This window comes from Dromaius novaehollandiae, chromosome 20, assembly GCF_036370855.1.
Source record: "Dromaius novaehollandiae isolate bDroNov1 chromosome 20, bDroNov1.hap1, whole genome shotgun sequence".
Taxonomy (NCBI): domain Eukaryota; kingdom Metazoa; phylum Chordata; class Aves; order Casuariiformes; family Dromaiidae; genus Dromaius; species Dromaius novaehollandiae.
Window position 1 is genome coordinate 7,959,041 of NC_088117.1, and position 23,740 is coordinate 7,982,780.

At 41.8% G+C, this 23,740-nt stretch overlaps 3 protein-coding genes across 6 annotated transcripts in view; 2 read left to right on the top strand and 1 right to left on the bottom strand.

The window, feature by feature from the left end:
• Positions 1-1,106: 1,106 nt before the first annotated feature.
• PHYHD1 (phytanoyl-CoA dioxygenase domain containing 1) lies at positions 1,107-9,553 on the top strand. Of its 3 annotated transcripts, none has more exons than XM_064523737.1 (11): positions 1,107-1,410; positions 2,412-2,570; positions 3,100-3,175; positions 3,313-3,360; positions 5,040-5,095; positions 5,298-5,360; positions 5,465-5,486; positions 5,874-5,966; positions 7,533-7,649; positions 7,781-7,907; positions 8,848-9,553. In XM_064523737.1, the coding sequence occupies exons 1-11, from the start codon at positions 1,378-1,380 to the stop codon at positions 8,891-8,893; spliced, it is 840 nt and encodes a 279-aa protein (XP_064379807.1). In that variant the 5' UTR covers positions 1,107-1,377; the 3' UTR covers positions 8,894-9,553. The 3 variants fall into 3 exon arrangements, with proteins under 3 accessions (XP_064379807.1, XP_025966608.1, XP_064379808.1); XM_026110823.2 differs by having other exon boundaries at positions 1,118-1,410; positions 5,838-5,966; XM_064523738.1 differs by having other exon boundaries at positions 1,122-1,410; positions 2,358-2,570; positions 5,838-5,966.
• A 3,959-nt stretch (positions 9,554-13,512) lies between these two features.
• Positions 13,513-18,258, bottom strand: DOLK (dolichol kinase). The gene is made up of 2 exons (XM_026110822.2): positions 18,186-18,258; positions 13,513-15,360 (listed from the first exon to the last, which is right to left on the bottom strand). Exon 2 carries the CDS (start codon positions 15,250-15,252, stop codon positions 13,681-13,683), a length of 1,572 nt encoding a protein of 523 aa, XP_025966607.2. The 5' UTR covers positions 15,253-15,360; positions 18,186-18,258; the 3' UTR covers positions 13,513-13,680.
• Positions 18,259-18,260: 2 nt separating this feature from the next.
• NUP188 (nucleoporin 188) overlaps positions 18,261-23,740 on the top strand; it is a 30,373-nt gene continuing 24,893 nt past the window's right edge. Inside the window, exons 1-6 of one of the 2 annotated variants that reach the window (XM_026110820.2) lie at positions 18,261-18,376; positions 20,702-20,756; positions 21,377-21,450; positions 22,053-22,137; positions 22,841-22,921; positions 23,397-23,441. In XM_026110820.2, the coding sequence (XP_025966605.1) occupies positions 18,351-18,376; positions 20,702-20,756; positions 21,377-21,450; positions 22,053-22,137; positions 22,841-22,921; positions 23,397-23,441 (366 nt within the window). In that variant the 5' untranslated portion in view covers positions 18,261-18,350. Of the gene's footprint in view, positions 18,377-20,701; positions 20,757-20,972; positions 21,109-21,376; positions 21,451-22,052; positions 22,138-22,840; positions 22,922-23,396; positions 23,442-23,740 lie in introns of those variants that run through there. The other variant, XM_026110821.2, reaches the window with a different exon arrangement.

Sequence of the window (23,740 nt, forward strand, 5' to 3'; positions counted from 1 at the left end):
GCAGCATTGGAGGTTGATTGTTGCCCTCCACCTTTATAGTCCAGTAATTAAATTCTCTTGCAAACTTCAGCTTTTGTAACTAGCAAATTCATACCTACTTGTGTTCAGAAAAAAGTCTGAAAACAATCCGTAAAGATCTGTAAAGATGAGATCAAGCATTTTCACTAGAAAACATTATTTCCTATTCATTAAAAAAAAAGTTAAGAGAGGGATTTTTTATCCAGAGTCTATTTCCTTGCAGAGTAGGGGACCTTATTCTTCTTTCTTTTTTTTTTCTCAGACAGTATTTCTTTCAGATGGCTTTTTCAGTTGCTAGCAAGTGCGTTTGGAAGTAAATACCTTCCCATGAGCATTTTGTACTCCTTCAATTTGTTTTTGACTATACAAGTAACGCGTTAAAATGTCCCCATGATGTTATTGCTTTGCATATCCTTTCAGTGCTACTGAAAGGACTATGTCCTTTCAGGGAATGTTTTCAGCGTTTCCTACAAAAGCCAAATGCATTTTTCTCCAGAGAGAAAAAAATCTTCCCTGGGGATTCTCGTTACATGGGAAGGATGTATTGGCAGTGAGCGCCACTGCTGGGTTGGCATCTGTTATTTGCTCTGTCTCTCTTCTGCCTTTTAGAGCTAGTTTTTGCACTTAAATCTATCTTTGGTATGAACTGTGGCTCTTGGCTTACCTATTTACATGTACATTTGGAGCTCCAGGACAGCAAATCAGGCCACTGAAGCTGTAAATCATCATAGAGCAGCTGTGAATGGAAATGTCAGATGTGTTCTGTAAGAAGTTTGCTGAATCCTTAGCAAAAGCTATTTAGCATTAACACTTTCAGTGTAATATTTGTTGTCTCCTGGGCCACTGAATTTCCTTTCAGATGAGTGTGCTAAAGAGCCAGCAGGACTTGCTGACTGTGAGCGAAAAGAGCCCTGTGAGGGTTTGAATTGCCACTTACTTAAATTTGTTGTTTCTCTCTTCAGTGGCCTTTTAGGTTTTTTTTTTCCATCCCATTTGCATCTTATTTTACTTTATTCTACCACTGTGTTTGCGCCTTAACTGTTCTAGTTAATGATTTCTCCTTGGAGTTGCAAAGTTAATCAAGTTTGTGTTTGCATGCTATAAACTTGAGAGTGTTTTTGTGAAGCTGAAGTTGCACTAAGAGCTGAAGCGAAGCGCTGCAGCCGTAACTGTCCCCACCAGGAACAAATGGCCGGAGTCGGGAACAAAATTCCTCGAGAGGCAGCTCGTCTGGCCGCGCAGCGGTCTCCCTTATCACATGCCGCTCGAAGGGTCACGTGAAGAGGCGGGCAGTCAGCCCCGCAGAGCCTTGGCGGGTTTGTGGTGCTGCTGGTGGGGTGTCGGGAGCTCCTGCCTCTGATGGCATTTGTAACCCAGAATCTGATCCAAAAGGTAAGGAAAGGGACCAAGGAATTACACCCTGGGAGTCTGTAGTGCAGTCCAGTCACCGTACTTGTAAGACATGGTCACTACTACTTAAGCAATGATTAGGTCTAGCAAAGATCTGCTTTACAAAGGCTTTATGTTCTTCTCAGCTTCCTATATTACATTTATTTTGAGTGTGTTATGAACGTTTCCAGGGGGCAGCTTGTCCTGCAGAGTGCTCTGAAGAACTTTTCTCTCTTGCCCTTCTGCCTCTCCTGCTCAGCTCTCATCCATGAGGCTGAAATCTGCTTGTCAAAGGATAAAGTGTTCTATATAAAGAAACAGTAGTGTCAACGCAGTTCACTTGCTTTTGTAAGGGACTGTGTAGTCAACCATGAGAAATCACCAAGGGATTTTTACCTCAAAGAAAATAACTTTTTTCCAGCTTGTAGAGGAGTCTTATTCTAATTTGGAATCCAGGTATGACTGCTCTGTTCATTTTAGCAGAGTTTATAGTTTAATTGTTGCTAGTCATGTTTCTTTTAGAGAAGATATCCATAAGCCACAAAGAGACTAGCAACTGTATCTTCTCTGGTTTCAACAGCCTGTTAGACAAAGGAGTTGAAATATGTTGTTAATTGTATGAAATCTGAGCCTGTGAATGAATTATCTTCTATGCAATAGAAAACTCTTTTGAAATAAAAAATTAAGAGCATTTAAATGTTGTCCTAAATGGATGAAACCACAAAGAGCAAACATACCTGTAGCAGTAAAAAAATAGCGTTGGACTAGAGCAACTGAAAGTGTAATTAATTATACCTTCATCAAAAACATGGTCTGAAGAGCAAGGTGTCTGTTTTATCTACTACCTAGTGTCCAGGTGCAGAGATGAAGTTAAGATAGTTTTACAATAAGCTGAGGCACAGTGGAAGGCCAGAAATGTAATCTCTTGCTTTTTACCGCTTCTTCTGAAGATCCCGGAGGAGCACGGTTGCCCCGTCTCCCTCTGAACTCGTGCTCTCTTCCAGTTCCACAAGGATGGCTTCCTTGTGCTGGAGCGTTTCTTCACGGCGGAGGAGTGCGACAGCATGAGGAACCAGATTCAGAGAATTATAGCCGAGATGGAAGTGCCGCCGCACTGCCGCACCGAGTTCTCCACCAAAGGGGAGGAGCAGCTCCGGGTGCAGGTACTGCCAAGGGCAAGTTCTGGAGGAAGAAAGGGAAAAGGCAGACTCCTGGGATGAGCGGATAGAAGACAACATTTTTAAAACTAGCTACTCAGGGTGGTGGTGGTCAATGCCACCCAAAGTTCAGCGGTGGTCTTATCGGGGGGGAAAGAGGAGAGGACCGGTGTGGCTCTGCTGTGCTCTCAGCTGCAACGATTGCTCCTGACAGCCGTAGCAGCTCTCGCGGAGAGTTGTGCTGCACTTGTTCTGCAGACAGAGAACAAGTTATTTTCCAGGGCTGTAAGAGTGACAATTAGCAAAAGAAAAACATGGGTAGCCTGTGTGTGCGTGCAGCATTCTTGTAAGGTGCCAGTCAGCACCTAGAAACTTAGTACTGTGGAAAGCCTTTGTAAGAGTGATTTCTGTTGACTGTGTTTTGTTTTTGCGGCGGCTCGATGGGAAAAAGATGCAGGTGAGTAACTCTCTGATGGGATGGTTTGTGCATGTATTTATAAGGATATTGTCTTTACTGGGCTCTTGTCCCTGGCAGGGTAGCTCAGATTACTTCCTAACCAGTGGAGACAAGATTAGATTCTTCTTTGAGAAAGGCGTTTTGGATGAGAAAGGTAAGTTCCAACCTAAGTTATCCACAGTGGGTGGAGTGGGAATGGGAGAAGGCTGAGCGAAGAGCCAGGGAAGAGTTTCAGCTCTGTGGACTATTCTTGCTTTGCATACCTTATTAAATCCTTATTTTGTTTCTTAGGTAACTTTCTCATTCCAAAGGAGAAATCTATCAGCAAGATTGGCCATGGTATGTTTAAATGGTGTTTTTTTGAGAGGGGTGGAAAAAAGGGATGTGTTTTTCAGAAATGAGGATTTCTCCAGACCTACTCATTATGAATAACTTTGGTCATCCGAGTTTAAAACTCTTTTGCTACGTATCTGATTTCCTCCTTGTTCTGTTACTTCATTGTGCTCTATCAGGACCACTGCATGCAATATTGCAAAAATCACCCCCTTTTGCCATTATGGCCACATAGCTCCTTTCTTTGCAACCTCAGGCTGGTTTGGTCTCGGTTTCTGCATTAAGTTCTTCAACTCAGTTTCTGTATGTGTCAGTATGCTTTTTCCCATGTACCTCTATCACTATCTCTGCGATTCTCTCCATGCTGAGAGAACTGTAGAGATCTCACCCTCCGGTGTCAAAAGACCTCAAAGTTTTCAGTTAAATCCCTCTTCAGAAAGCACTTCTAGGAGGTTTTTCAGTTATGCATAGTGCAGAATCACTGACATGCAAAAGTTTGGACTTCAGCCCTTGGATCTCTTATGTAAGAGACTGGTCGAACAAATGCCCAAGACTGGGCACATTCAGTACAGTCCAAACTGTGTCTTCTGTGTCTTGTACAGTGGTGTGTTGCCAATACTGTCTTACCTTCTTTGTTGTTGCCAGCACCATTTCTTTACTTTTCCAGGTGTCAGTTTATGACCTATTTCCTCTTTCCCAGCTACTGAACATGCATTTTCATCCCTTTTCTTTTCAAACAATACATGGAAAATACAAGCAGGATTCAGTACATCTCCAATCACATGAACTTTGTCCAGATTTTACTTCATTGAACTTGGAAAGTCAGTACTGGGAGTTCTCATTTCCGTGGTTTTCTCAGGAAAACAACATTCTTAGGCAGAAAATCATCTTCCTGCAACCCCCCTGTCATTCTGTTATACTTCAGCTTTTCCTCAGAGGAAGTGAAAACAACTGCAGATGCCTGCCGACTCAGCAGGTTAATGGTTCAAGGCTCCTCTTGACTTATTTTTCTGTAATTACTCCTTTTAGTTGAGTCTGGCTTCTTCCCTTGCTCTGTAGCAGCCCCTGCCGGAATAAGTACACTGTCCTAGCTGCAAGTTTTATCATAGCTGAGAGAATTTGGGGTTTGCCTTAAATTTTGGCCAGAGTTGGACTACAGCAAATTTAAGCGCACAAACAGCGCTGACTTGCAGGTTGTGGTTCTCTGCCTAAGGGAACCAAAGATGAACCCTGGCTCATCTTTGCAGAGTTTATAATCTTGTTTTTGTAGACAACTAAGAACTGTGTTTTTTCAAAGAGTAAATTGAGATGGTACCACCCTTCTGCCTCAGGGTCATGTATAGTAGTCATGTTACAATTTTGTATAATATGATATTTAATCACATAATACTCAGATCTTTCTCACTCTTAGCTATACATTATTACTTTTTTATATATATGCAGTTTTCTGCCAGTGAATGATTATATTTTTGGTCTCTAAAGAAGATTGTTCAAATCTGCAAGTGTCATATCACCTTAGATGTGATGATAAGCCATGTATATAAACAAATCCATTATTGGGAGGGCTGAAAGTTTCTGGTTGCAGCTTATGTTGCTTGGCTGGAGTGTTCAGCAGCCCGTCATAGACAGCATCCAAATTCCCTTCTGTTAATGAGATCTTCAGTCTGAGTCTTCTTTCCTCTTAGCTTTACATGCTTACGATCCAGTCTTCAAGCAAGTCACTCACTCCTCCAAGGTGCAGGTAAGATGTTACTGTTTCCTAGAACTGCCTGGAAAAAAAAATGGAATAGTTAATTTGAATATTCTAGACTCCTAAGTAGAGTCATTTTTGTCCATAAAAGGAAATCCAAATATTTTCTAAGAATAATACTATGTAGTGTGCAAAAAAACCAAACATGTAAATTCTGGAAAGTTTGGGTTTTTTTGTGTGTTTTGTTTTTAAGGAACTAGGAAGAAAACTAGGCCTTGAGAGACCAGTAATTGTGCAAAGCATGTATATCTTCAAGGTACAGTAATTCAAGTCTTCTTTTCACTCAAGAAATAAGACACTGTTTTATTTGGGAAGCTGTGAAACTATTCTCTTCACAGACTGACTTTCTTATTCTTGCAGCAACCTGGCATTGGTGGTGAAGGTGAGATTCATATCATCTCTGTACTACACTGAAGATAATATTCCATCAGGAAAGGGGGGCAGAATCAGAATAAAGCCCGAGGTTTTTTTTGTGTCCTGAATCTTGTTAAGAATTATAGGAAAAGGTATCCACTTTCCAGAAATATTTCTACATCATGTGTGATGTGACCAAAGGGCTAATTTTACATTTGCAGCAGGCTGAAAGGTGGTATTTTAATGTATGGCTTAATGTGTATGCTAGATGGGTGGAAAGGGAAAGTCAGGAAGACAAAGAGAAGTAAGCGTGCAGTCCTTCTAGCAGTGTTAAATTCTGCAAGCTTCCAAAGACGGTAACCACCGTCTTTTGTTTCAGTGAATCCACACCAGGATGCCACATTTCTGTACACAGAGCCTCTAGGCAGAGTCCTGGGCTTCTGGATTGCGCTGGAGGATGCCACACAGGAGAACAGCTGTTTATGGTTCATTCCTGGCTCTCACACCAGTAAGATTTATGCTATTTTGGTGTATGCTATGAAATACACTCTCCTTTTTTCCTTAACGGTGGACAGTAATGTGGATTGTATTGTGTTCTTTGCATCACATGGTGTCTGTTGAAGCATGGTGCCTTTTTGTTTGTTGAAAGGGCACCTTTATTTACTACAGGGTATCTTGCACTGTGCTGTTCTCAAATCTACAATCATGTTTTTCAGCATACAACTAACTGCCTCATTTTGCTCTTGGCCACTAGTCCGTGAGATGAGCTTAATATAAAAAAAGTGTTTTTGATTTAAAAACAAAACAAAACAAAATCTTGGTAGTATACATGACTGACACTGCTAAATTTTAACTTGAAACCTGGCCTAGAAACAAAGAATCTGAGGCACCAGGGCAAGGAAAGACAGTGTCTTCCTGAATTTTTAGTTACTCTAGAATCTGTATGCTAAGGTCCATTAAAACTGCATGTGAATCTTTTCCTTTTATTTCAATAGCCACCTCCCGTGAGATTTAGACTCTTCTTTGCTGGGCCACTGATATTTAAGACCTTTATGAGTATATGATTCTACTGAGTACTTTCTTCCTGTAGAGAAACAGTCCCTTGCTATCTATGTTGGCGCTCCTTCCACAGTTTTTGATTGCAGCCTTGAACATGTTGATCAAGCCTCATCTAGGATGCAAATAGTAATTTTCCTTATGCCTTCCAGAGTGGGAATAAACAGAGGAATCACCCTTTCCCTCCACCTCACAAAACAATGTTTCTTCTCAAAGTTGCATCCCCTTCACAAAAATATTATTTTTGTTGCCCTGAGTCATGGCCAATAACATTTTTACCCCGACAATGCTATTTGAGGGGGGAAAAAAAAGTCCTCTTCCACCCACAACTGTCAAATACTGGTCTGAATTTCAGTAAAAAAGACTGCCTCCAGGGCCTATGCAAGGATCACCTGGACAGCATCCAAGCAATCGGGGAACAGTCAGTGGCTCAGGGGAACACACAGACTGAACCAGATCAAAACCAACTCATGTAATATCTGTTGTGACTGATGGAAGATGCCATATACTTCTAACCACTATTGGGTTACTAGCACAGTTTTGTGTTTATTTCACTACCTATAGGGCATACTCTTTAGCTTCAAGCTGTTGCTCCCCTAAGCATTTACTCAGAGTAATCACATTGCTCTTAAAATATTAAGACACTCATAAATTTTGGAGTCAGTTGCACTCAGACAGCAATTTATGCTGCTATAGAAGGAGAAATGGACCAAAGGTTGCCTTTGCGTAAGTGTATGACCACGTGTGTTCCTACAGGCCTGGCCTGTGTTGCAATGCCCAGAAAGGGCCAAGAAGGCAAACAAAAGGCAGCTGCATCACTTTCTGGCACAGCTGGAAAAATCTAAATCTTTGCTTAATGAAAAAACCCAAATTACTAAGGAAAGAATGGAATAAACTATAGTAATAAGCTTCCAATCAGTGCAAAGAGAGATCACATCTGTTCCACAGCTGTGTAAAATCTAAAATCTAGTTAGCTTTTAAATTTTTGTGCATGTTTATTTACTCTGTGGATTTGCAGGTGGAATTACCCGGAGAATGGTCCGTGCCCCACCAGGTAGCTCAACATGTGTAGAGTTTGTAGGGTCGGAGAGGACCTATGATGACAACCAATTCATACCTGTGCCTATAAGTAAAGGTAAAAAAACCCACCCCAAACAAGACCTCCCTGCTTGGAGTTTTCCTTATGTTGATTGTCACTTTTAAAGGTAGCCCTGAGTTTTTGGAAAACAAAACAAAACAAAAAGACAATAGACTTCTTCCAAACAGGTGGGCTTATTCTTATCCATGGTGAAGTTGTCCATAAGAGCGAATTGAACAAGTCAGAGCTTTCTCGCCATGCCTTCACCTTTCATGTGATGGAAGCCAAAGACACCAGCTGGAGCAAAGAGAACTGGTAAGGTGACTTTTGTAACAGATAGCTGAGGAAAGTACAGCCTTTTCAATGCAATAACCAAGATAAGTCTTTACTGGTTTTCTTGCATGTCACACTGGCTGCACAATGCTGTCAATACATGCAGGAAGTTGTTCTCTGCATTAGGCAGAGCTATGCTGGCCACAGCTTTGTTTAAATAAACGCTGAGTAGCTTCCCAGTATGATCTCTGAGTATGTACTCAAACTTTTCTCGCCACCTGCCCAATTGCAGTACTAGTCCTAAGATTTTCTAGTTCAGGAGCAAGTACAGCTCCCTGCAGCTCACAGCACCTTCTCAGGAGAGATGAGTAGTGTCTCCGCTGACTGACATTCCCTGGTATTGTACAACTGGGTCTGCCTGATTTCAACTAGCAATAAAAAAACTCATTTGCAATACCCATTTGCAGAACAACAGGCAATAATCTCTTGGGAACAGGACGAAATCTAAGAAAACAGAGTAAGAAGCATATTCCTTAAAAGCTTTTATTAGCCAAACTTTTTAAGTTGTCAAATCTTGGCATTTTTAATGATTTATCTAGGTCATATGCAATAAGCATTTGCGGCTAGGAAAAAATCCCATGCTTAAAATACACAATGTGTTTTTGCCTCATAAAAGTATGCAATCAGTTACATGCCTTGGGGTGCCTCCCAATTAAAGCAATTTACACTGGATAAACAACTAAGTGCTGGAAAGATAGAACTACTGAATTTGTAATGTTCAAACTGAAGAGTTCTAAATGTTTGCTTTTTACTCTTGCTGGCCAGGCATTGTCTGTATCAGATCTCGCCCCAGCAGTTGCTACTTAAAATACTCCTTTGGGCACAGTTAGTTTCTGTCAGTAGTACCTCAGTTGGTATCGATTTCACATCAGAACTGGAATAGCCTCTGAAGTTTTGTTTTTAACTCTTCTTTACTTTGTAGGCTCCAGCCAACTCCTGAACTGCCTTTTCCATCACTCTACACCTGAAATTAGTGTTTGGCTTCTGGAGTCAAATAGTTGATCAATATTCCTTTCTGATCACTTGTTCCTGTTCTCTTCAAATATAACTTAGATCAGCTCTCAAGATTCACTTATCCTCTGCTCAGGAAGAGGCATCTTCACACAGCTGAATATGCTGCATTAGAGAGCAGCTCTCTACTACAGCATGAGCCCTACTAGCACTGACAGTCTCCCAGTCCTTTTGGTAAGAAAACTTCTTCAGTCTGCAGAACAGATCTGTAAAGACCATTGCACCTTGACTGTGGGACCCGTTTAAAAGTATTTCTTCTTGAGGATGCTTAGTATTTTCTTCTAGTTTAGTCAAGAGCTTATGTCTTGTGTATTTACTTGGTCAGGTTTATCTCAGCAATGCAGGTTGTGAAGATAGCTGACTTTTAGCTCTAGATCTGTCTTGCTGCTAGAATAATACTGAATAGAAATAATCCTATTGTGGGCAAAATGAAGCAGGGAGTCTACTTGTACGATCATTCTCCTGACTAACTCTGGCAAATTGCAGCTGAATGCTTGATCTCTAGGTTTAACTCTTGTTAATTACAAATATTACAGATCTTAAGGATTCATGCTGAAGTTATGAAGACAAAAATTCAGAAACTCATTATAACATTTAAATAAAAATTAAAATCCCCATTTTCTGTTCATTCATATCTTCTTGAGGAGGACATCATGGTGTTGTCATGGTGGATGTCATGGTTCCATGGAACAATTCATGGAAACATCCTTGGAAACATGCTCTAGGTGACCCTGCTTGAGCAGGGGGATTGGACTAGAAGATCTCCAGAGGTCCCTTCCAACCTCAACCCTTCTGTGATTCTGTGAATCTTCTCCCAATATACTAGGCCAGAGCAAAGATGTGATAACTGCTTTTGACTCTAAACATGCACAAGAACAAGTACTAGCCCAAAAATCCCAACAAAAACAAACCTATAGGAAGACGAAACCAAAGAAAAGTTACATAAATTACACTGGAGGCAAGCTCATACCTGTATTCTAAACCAAACAGAAGTCATGTAGATTTAATTACACTGGCACTGGTGTGCTGGCAACCCTGAGTTATGAGCCAGGTCTCATCAGTGCACTAACTACAATGTTGTAACCTTAAAACTGCTCAGAGCCTTGACAGAGCGAGCGTGTATTTTCTTGCGAAAGACCACGTAGATATGTCTGTAGCTGCTGTGAAATTCAGCTCTGCTTTGAATTGTTACTTGGCCATTTACTGGTGTTGTCACTGACCAGCTAAACTATGGTGGCTGCCATTTCTAACTAAATGAGCATATTTCATAGGAATCAATCCCGAGGGAATATACTCTACCTGGCACAAATGATGCAAAATGCAATTAGGTATTTTTTTAATACCTAATACATACAGGGAGAGTTGCTGCTCTCTGGCTAATGCTTTTTGTGTTCTCACATGTATTATAGCTGACAACATGATTTAGTTCAGCTCAGCAGAAATTGCAATAGACAGTGTCTCTCACAATAGCTCTCAGGGTGTTTTAGAGATGCTAGATTTGTAACAGCTTGAAAGTGCTTATTATGTACAGAGAAACTAAAGCAAAGAAGGTAGGGAACAAGGAGAAGGAAAGAAGAAGAGAGATTACAGAAATGAAATGCTGTCATCAATGAGAATGTGATTACTTCTAAGCACTATCATGTAGTCTGGAGTTAAGTGTCCCCTAGCAAATTTCTGTGGCCAGCCAAGCTATTAAAGCAAAACCAAGGCAGAAGTCAGGAGATGAAGTACTTCATCTCCTAAATAGTATTTCCTTTTTTGTTTCTTTTACTTTTTGAGTGTTTAGTATCAATTGAATATTTTGAAATCATGCTGTTGAAGAATAATAAGAAAAAGACAACATGCAGTCCTGTGAAGAAAGAACAGGGATTTAAAGAAGAATAAAGCTGCTGGCAGCACCTTGTTTCCAGTGGAAGCTGAGGTATTAAGAAACCTGTATGCAAGTGGATATCAGGACAGCAGAAAGGCTGAAGAGCAGTCATATGGCTCACTAATAATTAACTTTTATGGCTGAACTGTTTGATAAGCAGTCAGTTTATGTATTGTGGATCAGTTCAACTCTAACGTCAAGGAATGCACTGCCAAGGTAGTCTAGGACTAATCTTTACATTTAAACCTATTTTTTTCCTAGACATTTTGGATAAACGCTGATCCGGATTTCTCTTAGCCTAGCAGTCAAAATCTGTATAAATGCAGTCTGAAATGTATTAAGGAGCTGAAGAACCATAATACTTTATTTCCTTTTAAAAAAGTAAAACTTATGCCTGACTAGAAAAGCTTGATGCAAAAAACAAAATCACACAAGTAGAATAAAACCCAAAACTTTGCAAGTCATTTTTAGAAGTGATATAAAGAAAACTGAACTCAGCCATGCCAGTGCCCACTTAGACTAGATTAACCTTGCTCTGCCGAAGGCAGAATGGACTTGAAAACATCCACTTGTTTTCTATCTTATATTCTCTGTCAAAGTAAACTGGTTTGGGAGCAAGGATCCAGTTCTTACCGACTCATTCTTTTGAAAAGTCTATTGCCTGCCTCTGGCACTTGTCTGACATGAAATAGTCAAATTAAGTTTGTTTATAGTAAGAAGTTTCCTTTCATCCCGTTGGGCTTTGCTGGGCAATGCAGAATAGGTTCACTATGACATGGAATTTTTCACAGATTTCAAATTATTGCAATAGGAATTAGGAAGCTGGGTATGGGTAACTGCAGTAACCTTGAGTTCAGTTTCTGCTGGTAACAAGTTTCAGTTGCTGTCCTTCCCCACCTTTGCTAGAGTTTGTTTGAAAGCTAGGAGTCAGAGGAGGGGAGAGTGACTAACTTTGCTATTTTATGACTTCAGTAGTACATAAATCATCACCCTGAACTGTTTTGTCAAGGAGTGAAGACTGTGGCTCATGATGAAAGCAACCAAAGCATTTTCCATATCTTTCTATTGGAAGAGTTACTCTTTCAGAATAGCACCTTTCTGCTGAGTAACGTTTGTCCTCTGATTATATGCACCACTACCTGCCACTTACAAAAACTTCTACTGCAGGTGTATAAAGAAAAGCAAAAACCTAGACTGAATTTGCAGGATTTATGGCTATGTGTGAAGGAAAATTGTCCTGCACAGAGTCCAGTTTACTAGCAAGAGTATCTGAAAATCTGTTACTTTATTAATAAAAATCATGGCTGGGCTGTTTTTGAAATCCTCAGGAAAAGCAGTATGAAATCTTAGGAGTCTCACCCAGGCAAGGAGGAGATTAGGCAATGCTGCCTCTCAGCTATTCAAGTCCTGGCTTGTTCCAGGAACAAGTGCAGTCTGTATTAGATTCTTGGGCCAGTTTTGTTGGCTCTTTCTGCCAGCCCAGAGCACTTGTTTTACCCCACCCCTTGGTCTTATTCTCACCCGTAAGACACAGTCTTATGCTTAGGGCTGCATGAGAGGATTGTATAAAGTATCTTGGACTTGCATTAAACTTCTCCCAAAAGTCTATTGTTATCCCTCTATATGAATAAGTAGGACCAGAACTGAACTCCATCCTTCGAACAGGAATCCTTGAATGCAAATTGATGCTTAGGCATTTCCCAGGGAAATGGAAGAGGCAGGGAAGATATGAGGTAACACACTGCTCTAGTGAACAGCTGGCAAGAAGTGATTCTCAAGACAGAAGTGTTTAAATATATAGTTTGGGTTTTTGTTTGTTTTTTTTTTTTTTGCCATAGAAGAGTAGCTATAATTTTAAATGGACAGAAGTAGGTGGCTTTACTCAATTTGTCAACAGAAATGTCCTCATAAATGATTTTTGATTAAATAGCTAACTGGAAAACTACTTCATGGCAATTTAAGCTGAAAAAATGCTGGAAGTAGAGAACTGTAGTAGTGCGAGAGAAGTATGTTGACTTTAGCATACTTTCTGCCCTCACATTTAATGTGCATTAGTTTTTCAGTGAGTTTGCTTATTTTTTTTTCCTTCTACTAAATAGTGCTCCAAATGAATTCAGAAATCAAAATCTCAAAAAAGGTAAAACACTCTTCTTGTTACATAAACCCACAGGGCTAAACTTCTTACTCTTGTCAGTATTGTCTGGAATAGTCTCCTACATTCTCCAACACTCCCACCCTCATCTGATAAACTTAGGCCTGTAGCTACTGTATTTGAAGTCACATTAATTCATTGCAGTGCAGTAATAGGGCTTTTGTTGATGGAGCTGGATGCATTAGGACAGTCTGAGTCACTGTGTTGTAGATAGTGACTACCCTCATTATAAAAGCATGCTTCAAATAGTGCTTATACAGAAACAAGAGTTCACCTGTGCAATAATACAAGGATGGCAGGACTCAGTACAGTGGAACAAGTTTTATAAACGGGCTCTAATGCACTACAGAGGTAGCAAAATAGGAGAGGTTTGATTGTTTTTTCCTCTAATTGACTTACCTCTTTTTTTCCCTTTTCTCCCTCTGCCTCTGGACACCCAGAAGAGACTCAGAAATAGTGTTTGTGGTTTAGTAATCAAATTAATAATTGAGTTTGTGTTCCTGTGAGAAGATAAAACAACTCACACTGTTTTAAACAGAGGGGAAAAAACAGGAGACCAAAACAAAGCCTTTATTTTAAATAGTGCTTTTCCATTTGTGTTTAACAATTTTACCTGCTGTACCAAATGTTGTATTTAGATAAGCTTTGAACTTTCAATACAGTGCATATTCTATTACCACTTTTCTCCAGAAAGGGAGAAACTTTTGTTTCTGGAAATGCTTCTAAGCCATTAACATTATCTGGAGGTAGAGAGGCAACAGCAGATTATCTATTTGGGTAGTATAAGCTTCCAAAAGAGAAACTAAGCTCACAGACCCCAGAATCCAGGCATAGCTAGAGTTCAGATTCACACTGCTGTCAAAGATCAGAATAAGAGCCACAGCAATGATCTGAGCAAAAATAGCTGTCATTGTCCCTTCAAAGGTCTTCTTTGTTCCTGGCCATTTGATTTCCCCCATTGTACTGCCAAAAACTGAAGCCATAGTATCTCCTACCCCTACTGCGAGTACGCCAGAATAGGGGACCAATGCTCCTGCCCCAGACAAGATACCTTTAGGAGCACAAGGTCTCGGAAACAACCACACTGGGAGGGACATGCCAAGAAGAAGATAAACGTGAGTCAAGATTAGAGGTCCACTGTCTCGTTCATCCAAGAAGAGAGACAGTAAATGCCTAAGGGTTTGGCCAAATGGTTTGATCCTGAAGTATCGAATGTACTCCAAGAAGATAAATACTGCCAGACACAATACTGCAGCAACATAGAGAAGCTGGCGGTCATAGATCAGTCCGGGGACATAAGTAGCTACCACAATGAAATGGAAATATTTCCTGGTTATGGTGGAGGCCTGGTGTTTTTTAGATTCAGATGATCTTTTAGCATTCTGGTAGAAAACCACACCACATGCTGAAGCAGCCAACATGATCCAATATACAAGAAGGTAAACTCTTGTCTGCGTCTGAAAGAGAAACTGGAGTAGCCAGAACAAAGGATTCCTCTGGATCAGCCGGTAAAGCCAAGGCATGATGACCCCTAGGCCTAACACTGCTGTCATCATGTGGAAAAACATGGAGGAGATCCAGGTACCTGAATCCATGAAAATGAAGAGAACAGTGAAAAAAATCCCAAGAAGAACAACTCCAACAACTGCCACCAGAAGGAAAAAGTCTACGGGATCGCCTCTGCTCTCGACTACATTCAGTGAGCGTTTAATGAGCTGATTGAGCACAAAACTTATACCCCCAAGAACTAACAATGCTTCTCCAGGAGTAAAACATCGAGGCAACAAGTAGAGCAAGATCATACTGAGGTAGACAAAAATTAGCAGCACTTCTAGGACCTCTATCACTTCTGAAACAGTTAAAGAGTGCTTCATGGTATAGATAATTATACTGCCAGCAATACCAGTAAGTATGCAAGTGTTGGTTGGCACAGGTTTTGTGATGCCAACTGCTATTACAGACAGAAAGAGAGCAACCAACATGCCAGTGGAAGCGACAACTATGCCGAAACGTTCGAAGTATACAATACCAGCAGACTTGCATCTCTCTTTCATCACTATCCCCAACAAGGGGATGACCATGCTAGCTGGTAGGAGGCCACTGTTCGCTGCTGTTCGAAACTGGAATACAGCCCCACCCAGATGGAGCAGACGGTCCCATTTGAACTGGACATAAAAAGCCTGGACGGCAAGAGCTACAGCGCACCAGGAATACCGGTCCCACACCACCGTGTGCACACACAGAACAATGATGAACACGATCAGGGATTCCACCAGCACTGGCTTGTTTAACATGATTCCAGTCCGACGTGCTTCAAAAGCTTTCAAAATCTTTCTCACGAGTCCCAAATATTCTCAACAGTGATCCATCAGTAAGAACTCCCTTTCATCCTACTGCAATTCCTATTAAAAAAAGAACAAACAATTAAAGCAACTACTAGAAAAGCTAAAGCTTCCACACAGCTGTGTTATTCTTAAGCTCAGTTTAAACTGATAGCCATGGGCAAACTATGAATGGCAACACATAGACAAATGCAAAAATAAAACCAAACAGATGAAGGATCAGCCAACATTTTTATGCCGATTTGAAAATTGGAAAAGTCAGTCTGCAATGACAAAAATGAAACACTCTGTACTGTGGTATTCAGATACAGATACTAAATACTTCTGTTGCAGTGTCTTTGAACTGAAATATGAAGCAAACAAACCATAAATACTCCCAGAGGATTTGGTGAGGCATTGCAGCAATGCATATTTGAAATACAGCTAATTTAAAATAGTTCAGAGATAATTTTAGGACCTAATCTCATATGGTGTTTTTGCTGTAGTTTTACAGCATTTTCTTCCTTTTAATAAATATTTCTCTTCCCACTGCTGTGCAAAAAACACACATAGCTCTCCTTCCATTATTGCTGTTATGACTGAATACTTCAATTACTACTGCAGCTGTTCCATAATGCTATGTAGTGTTTACAATAAAAATAGGAAAAAAAAGTTGCAGTCATTAGTTTACTTCAGCTCATTTTGACCTACTGCCAGAACTGTCAAGATAAGCTAAGTTGGAGAGCTGAGCTCAGAAAAATGAAATGAACAGAGTTCCTCTTGCCTACAGCCCTCAGAGAGCTTTCATCGCATCCTCAGTATTAGGCAGCTTAATTTGTTTTGCTTCTACAGCACTGTTAGATCATATTTGTTATGAAGATATCAATTCTAAAATACACCTCCTGTCCATCTTGATATACTGGCAATATTCTATACGTTGTAGCAATACAGTTTAACCATTATGCAGCTTAGTGAGTAAATTTGATTTATTCATGTTTATCTCTAAGGAAAGGTATTGGCTTCAGTTTCTCCTTAACGCATGTCACAGTCTCTCCCTGATTCCAGCTATCTCAATTGCAAGTGAGAACTGTGCATGCCTCTTTTACACAGAGCCTAGATCTCTACTGACTAACAATATTTTTAGTGTTAGTCTGTCATTAATGACATCTGACAAACATTAGCAAACCAAACTATTATTTGGGACTCATCCCCAAAATGCATCGTCACCTTACAGAAATGATTTGTTTATCTAACTGCTGGTAGTTATGCACCATTTTCTTGAAATTCTTCAATAGTGAGTAAGCCTTGTGACACATTCTTTATCATGATATAAAGCTGTAATTGCTTCCTATATTCCCTCACTCCTATGTCTTAATAATGTTGGCTGGATTTACATCACTTCGCCTTCTCAGTATCAAGCCTCACAGCCACTGACAGCTGCACCACAAACTAATCATTCCCTTAAACCTTTGGACTGTAAGATGAATGATTGAGATTATCAGCAACACGCACAATGATTCTATTATGTTAGTTGTATCTCATCTCCTTGCAAGTATTCTCACCAGCATTTATTGTTTCCTGGTAATATGTATTTCTGCTTATCTGTGATTTAATATTATATCATAGCTATATATAAGCCAAAGACGTTATACTAACATCTTTTTTGAGTTCTTGGAAGGTATTAGTTTTTGTATTTCTGTTGATAATAGAATGGCTGACCCAGGTGTATATGTTCCTCTTTATCCTGCCTGCTGTATGCTGATAAGGTATCTCCAATTGAAACTTTGAATAACTTTTCTGGCCCACCCTTAAGTTGATCAGCAGTAAATTCTTATCAAGTTCTGCTTCCCATTCTCATTACTGATCGCTATGGTAACTCCCTCATGAGAGGCTATCAGTTTATATCTAGAATTCTGTTTCTGGGTTGCATGCAAGGCTGACTGGTGTCACCAGATTATAATGCTGATACAGATTATATTAGCATTATTACTGGGTGACTATCAAAGTTCACATTGCCAAGCTCCCTTACATTGTGGGTCCAGAAAATGTTCTTATTTATGACATCTCTGTACTGAAACTTCTTACTTTTAGCTTTTAATAGCTTGCTTTTCGGCATTTTTATCAATACAGCCTGAAATACTCAATTGCCAAACCTACCTGCCAAATGTAACCAATGTTACGTTTACTGTTGCTAAACAGTCAGATCAAGCCAAACGTAATCTCTCCCCTATAACAACTAATTTTTGAAATAAAGACAGAGAAGAATCAATCACATAGTCAACAGAAGAGAACTGGCATGGGCCATATGACCAAGAGCGGTTTTGTGGCCCCCACTCTTCGCTGTTTCTGGGCATAGTGGGGGGAAAAAGCTTGACGTTTATTTGAGACAAGTCTGGCCCAAGGCAGAAGAGGATCCCCACTCGGTTTGGCTGCTGCAGGATCGCAGCCCAGCTCTCGCAGCAACAAGGACACCCGAGAGCTCCCCCCCGGCAGGCAGCCCGCCGGCTGGGCTGTCAGACCAACCCTTAAAGCGCAGGTTTCTCTTCCGACGCAGCGGCTCGATGCATCTCCCTGCCGGGTTACCTCATCCTACGCCCGCGGCGGCTCCCCCTCCCCGCGCTCGCAAGGTAAACTGAAGCCCCTCGGCACATCCCGCTTCCTCGCGCTCAGGCAGGGGCCTCTCGCTCCCGCTTTCCAACAATTCTGGGTGTTTTCTGGCCGTTTCGGGTCCAGCCCCTGCCGCCCTCCTGCTCTTCCTGTCCCCCGCGGGCTCCCCCCCGCGGCGACGCCCGCCGGTTCCTCCCCCCAGCCGCCGCGCCCTACACCGCCGCAGCAGCCCCCCAGCCCCGCTCGGAGGCTCGGCCCGGGGCTCGCCGAGCGGTCGCGGCCGCCCGCCCCGCGCTCACCTCGCGGGACGCCGCCATCTTGGCGCTGGCGCCCGTCACATGACCAAACCCGCCGTGGGGGGCGGGGGCGGAGCTGCGGCCCCGCCACGTGACGCCGACGCCGGCAGCGGGAGGGAGGGGGCCCCCCCCGCTCCGCGCGGCGGGTCACGTGAGAGGGGAGCGAAGATGGCGGCGGGCGGGCTGTGCGCGAGGTGCGGGGACGCGGCGGCGGTTGCTGCGACGGGCGGGGAGGGCGGCGGGGGAAGCACCGTCCCTCGCTGCGCGCGCGCCTCCCCTCCCCGGGGGGTTGGGGGGAGGGGCAGAGCAGGGCCACACGCGCGCGGGGTGGGATGGGGGGGGAGAGTTAACGGCCGCGGGGCCCGCGCCGGCCTACCCCCGCCGTAGCCCCGCCCCCCGCGCGCGCGCAGCGAGGCTCCGCCCCCCCCGCTGAGGGGGTTCCCCCCGCCGCCCCCCCCCCGGGGTCGTGGTAGTGGGGGACTCGCACTCGGCACCCGCCATGTTCCCGCCCCCGCGGCGCGACCCCGAGAGACCGCGTCCCGCGCGGGGGGAGCGAGGCGCTGCCGGGGCCCCCCGGGCGGCGTGTGTCGGGCTGCGCCTCCCCGCTGCGAGGCCCCCCCCCACCCGCCCGGTCAGCACCTGCGTGAGGCACCTGCCGGCCCGCACGTCGGTCTGTGACAGGCCCAGGCGTGCGGGGACCCCCCGGCAGCGGCGCTCGGGCTGTGCGTGCTGCGGGCCTGCTCGGCGCCGGGTGCGGGGCCGAGTCCCCCGGGAGCTCTGTGATGCCCCGTTTTGGGGGAGCACAAGCAGCGTTTCCGAGGAAATTCCGGCATCGCCCGCTTAGCGGGTGGACCTCCCCTTGGGTTTGGACGTGGGAGCTCTTGGTGGTATTCCTCAGTGGGCCAGGGTTTTTTTTTTCCCCAAAAAACTTAGCAGGCATTAGTAGTGATTTTCTTAGCATTTTGTGTTTCTTTTATTCTTCCATAATGTAAAAGATTAAATGCTAAACAGAACTGCTATTTACAAGCTTTGGCTGCCAAGCTGAAGTCTTGGTTTATGCTGAAGTTTTGGAGGCATCTGTCAGACTTCTTTTAAGTCACAGAGTTATTCTCACGAAGAGCAGAGCGTTCAGGGTTCGATTTTCGTTTTTCGAAGAACTGAACTCTTTGCAAATATAAAGTTAAAATAGCAGAGGTGCGGAAGATGTGTACAGGAAGTTATTTTTTTGATGACGTCCTGGTCCAGTGATCACTTTAGATTGGTGTCTTCTTCAGTCTTGTGCATGGCTTTTGACCCATATTGTAACGTTTCTAGACTCGGGAAAGTTCCTAGAAGTCTAATTACAGTAATACTTACAAGCGCTAATGGGGACAGAAACACCACTGTTACGTATGGCCACATTAAGAGAGCTTTCTTAGCTATCTTGCAGTCTAATTAATGAACTGGCAACAAACAGTGATCTCTTAATCATAGAAGAGGTTTGGATAGAATGAAAATGAGAAGAATTGGCTGTGCTATATTGATGCTCTGTTCTGCAAAGCGATTCTTTTTTTGGTAAAATTCTGTGGCCTTTCAATGCTCTGTGTGGGCTGGAGAGGTTGCACCCACAGCTGATTGCCAGCTCAGGTCAGGAGAGGTTCTTTAGCTGTTACACAGGGAGGTGCATCTAACTATCAAGGAAATTAGAAGGTAGAAATTACGTTGATAGTTCTGCTGAAAATTATAGAGCACGTAATCCATTTAAATAGCACCACGTGTCAAAAGTTACAGATGACTTTCACTGCCATAGTGAGTTCTCTTGAAGATACTATTCCAAAAATGAGTTAGAATATTTTTTTGTTTCTTACAAGGATTGTACAAGATTTTGTACAACAGTCTTTGCATGATGAGTTGTGCTGTTTATCTCCTGATTTATTTTATATTGCTAGCAGATCATCAGTTCGCTCCAAGTTCCTGAAGTGTTCTATTTGGGTAGCAACTTTTTGCAGAGCTGTTTTAGGGAGATTCATTTTTCTGGTTTGCTTGTGCCTGAGTTAGGATTTGATCTGTAATACTTTATAGCACAAATTGGCTTTCCTACAAAGTTCTAAGGAAATAGGAAGAAACAAGAAGCTCAGGGTTAATGTTCTGAACAACTGAGGCAAATATTCTACCTTATGTAAAAGTGTTGTAATTTTTCACTTCACCCAGTTTTATTTTCCACTTGGAGTAGAGGAGGAAACTATTATAAAGGAATTTGTTTGGAGAAGAGCAACAAATGAAATTGAATAAAATACTGCTCTCTCCTTTAATTAGGTTTCCTTTTACTAACCTCAAATGTCCAGGTAGCAAAGTCAGATTGAGCTAATAAACTGATATAGATGTGCTGCTTCCTTGATATGAGTTTACATGTTTCCTTATATCACTCTTAATGTGATCTGCTTTAAGTAAATTGCAACTTTAAAAAGGTGTAGGCTAAATATAAACCTGAAACAGTGTTCATTAGTAAAATGCTCTCTAACTTTTCCCTTTGTTTATAGGAGCAGCAGAGAATTGTGGACTATTCTTCTGGGCAGATCAGCTTTAAGAGAACCAGTAAGTCTGTCTTGCTAGGCAGGTTTGCCTGTCACTGAATGGACTCCATGGCCTAAATGCGTCATTTGTGCAGCTGTTTGAATATTAGTGAAAATATGTTTTGCTGCTTTTCCCTCTTCCTCAGTGCAACTTTTTTTCCTCTTTCTCCACTCCTTGTTTATTCTTCCACTCCTTGTTTATAGCTGCTTCATGAACTTCTACCTGGAAGGGTGTATGTGAAAAGGTGGTTCCTTTTCTGAAGCGGACACAAGTGCTACTTTCTAGACTGGCTGGCCTGGGGTATTCATGAGTGGTACAGCCTGCTTCCTTATTTTCTGGGACGGAGCCCGTGCTTTCAAGAATGTGCCCAGAGGTTGGAAATCCAAATGTGTTTCTGAACCTAGTTCACTGCCTCCTCTTTCCTCCCCCTTCCCATGATTAGGCAAGGCAGCAAGCTTTCTTGTACAATATGCACCTTGAATCAGAGCCTGAATCATAGATGCTCTTGTTGTTTGTCTTGTGTTGTTCCTGTCTCTTTGTGGTGGTGGTGGAATTACTTTGCTTAGTTTAAATTAAGCAAATCTGATACTCGGAAGTGTATGCTGAGGAATCTGTTCAGTAGTATTTGTTTCTTTTTTTAGGCTCAAATTGCGGCAGAATTGAACAAACATTGGCAGAGGCTGTTAGAGGGACTTTCATACTACAAACCTCCAAGGTATAGTAATTGCCTGCTTTTAGAAATCAACCTCTAACTTCTAAAATGGGATCTACTAATATATGGAGAAGAATGTTGAATATTTCTCTCTGATTACATAAAAATAGATTTTTACTCTCTTGCATGATTGGAGATTTCAGGAGAGGAGTAAAAAGAGAAAGTGCTTCTATCCAAATAATGTTCTGGGGCATGAAATGTACACTGGAGAGAAGTAACAGTGATTTCTGCTCTCCTTACTAATGTTAGGTAGCTTTCAAGCGTTGCATCTGCTAAACTGTAGTGATCACATGCAAGTATGCATCCTGCAGAAAAGTGACTCCTCTTGACACTTAGTCATCTCAGAAAGATATCCAGATTCTCTCACTGGAAAAGAAGAAATTAATATATTCTACATTTATTATAGTAATAAGCTAATGAGTGGTGTTGAATTTCATCTGGTGGGAAGATTACAAAATAGTATTGTATTAAATATTGAAAGGCCTTTGAAAGTAAACAAAAGCTAAGTTTAAACTGGTAAAACTGAAAATTTGAAACTAAACCTTTTTACTTCATTCCTTGAGATTGCTGCATTTTTAATGACTACAATTTCTTTTTTTCTTTAGCACCACTTCAGCAGAAAAAATAAAAGCTGATAAAGATGTAGCTGCTCCACTAAAAGAATTGGGTCTGAGGGTCAGCAAGTTTTTGGTGAGTGAAGGTGGTATTCTGTGTTTTTTTTTTTTTTAATCCCTGCACTTGATTACATTGTTACTGGGATTGCTTTTTTGAGCAAGTCTTTGTGATGTTGAATAGAGGCAAACTTAAGTTCATTTCCATTTAAAATATTCTAAAAGGTGTTATAAGTACATGTTGGGGCTTTAGGTCAAAAATTTGCAAGGGATCAATAACCTTGAGGTGCTTTGGCTTTCCTGGGTAACCTAAAGAAAGGAAGAAAGGCAGCTTTTCAGAAGCAGTCACCCTCTTTTGGTCTTTCTTGGATTCTTTCAAGACATCTGGTCTTGAAAGACTGGTTGGCTAAAAACTTATGTCCCTTAAATTAGTTGCCATGTTTGAAAATACTGGCTGATTACCTGCAAGGTTATGTTCATTCAAGCCAGAAGTTAGAATTAGGTGGTTGGTGGTGGTACCTTCACTGAGTGACCTTATGCTCCTTTTGCTAAAGTTGAACTAGTTACATCTAAGTCATATCAAAGCTTATGTGTTCTGCATTAAACAAAAATACTGACTGAAGCAAGTAACAACTGGAGAAGCAATTTTTTTCTTTTGACCTATTTTGGAAATTACTTACTCTGAAGAGAAGAGGTGCCTGAATATTTCCAGTGAGTCTTCATCTTTAATGGATTTAGTTGCATTTTATTCATTTCGGAGCATCTCTCTCTCTGTCTTTCAGGGTCTGGATGAAGAGCAGAGTGTGCAGCTGTTACAGTGTTATCTTCAGGAAGATTACAGAGGGACAAGGGACTCTTTGAAGGTCTGTAGCTCACATTTATGTTCTATTTACTCCACATCTTTCCTTAATCCCAGTAGTTCACTGATGAATACGGTTACATGCAAGTCTGAGTACTGATTTGGAAAAGGCTTTGTAGCTTTTCTTCTCTGAACCTGTAATGTTCAAGTGCTTTACAGAAATGTGTTACTAGATAACCAGGCCTAACATTCTAGTACTTCATCCTGCTTTCTTTGAATCTCTCTGTGAGGATTCCTCTCTTCTCTCTATCACAGAATACATGAAAGCTACAGATTTTTAAAGTAGAGTGAGTAGAGATAAAGAACAAACATTTAGTTACAAGTGAAAGCTTTGGCTTCGTACTTTTTAAATCTGTCTTTCCAAAGTAAATAGAAAAAAATTGTCTCTTGTTGCTTTCAGTCTTTTTTGTGAGCGTGTATTTTATCAGCAGGTATTTCTGCAGTAGGTAACTCTTTATTTTGTTGTGTTTTGCTTACAGACTGTTCTTCAGGATGAAAGGCAGAGTCAGGCTCTGATGCTGAAGGTTTGTCATTTCCATTTGTATTTTCTTTTGAAAAGATCTGTTGACAGAGAACCAGCCTTATTTATGTGGATTCAGAAAAGCTTGGAATGATTAAGCTATTCTTTCATATAAAGAGCAAATTTTGGAAGATGCTTATGAAACAGGGATATACATGTAGATTTGAACAGCATTAGTAGTTGCTATAGAAATTTTAGGCTTAATGCCAGGGAATTTAGCTAGGCAGACATACGCTCCCAAGTTTTCCAAAGCTTGCAAGCTTATGCACTGTTATATGAAGTGACCAGTCTGAAATGGGGGCT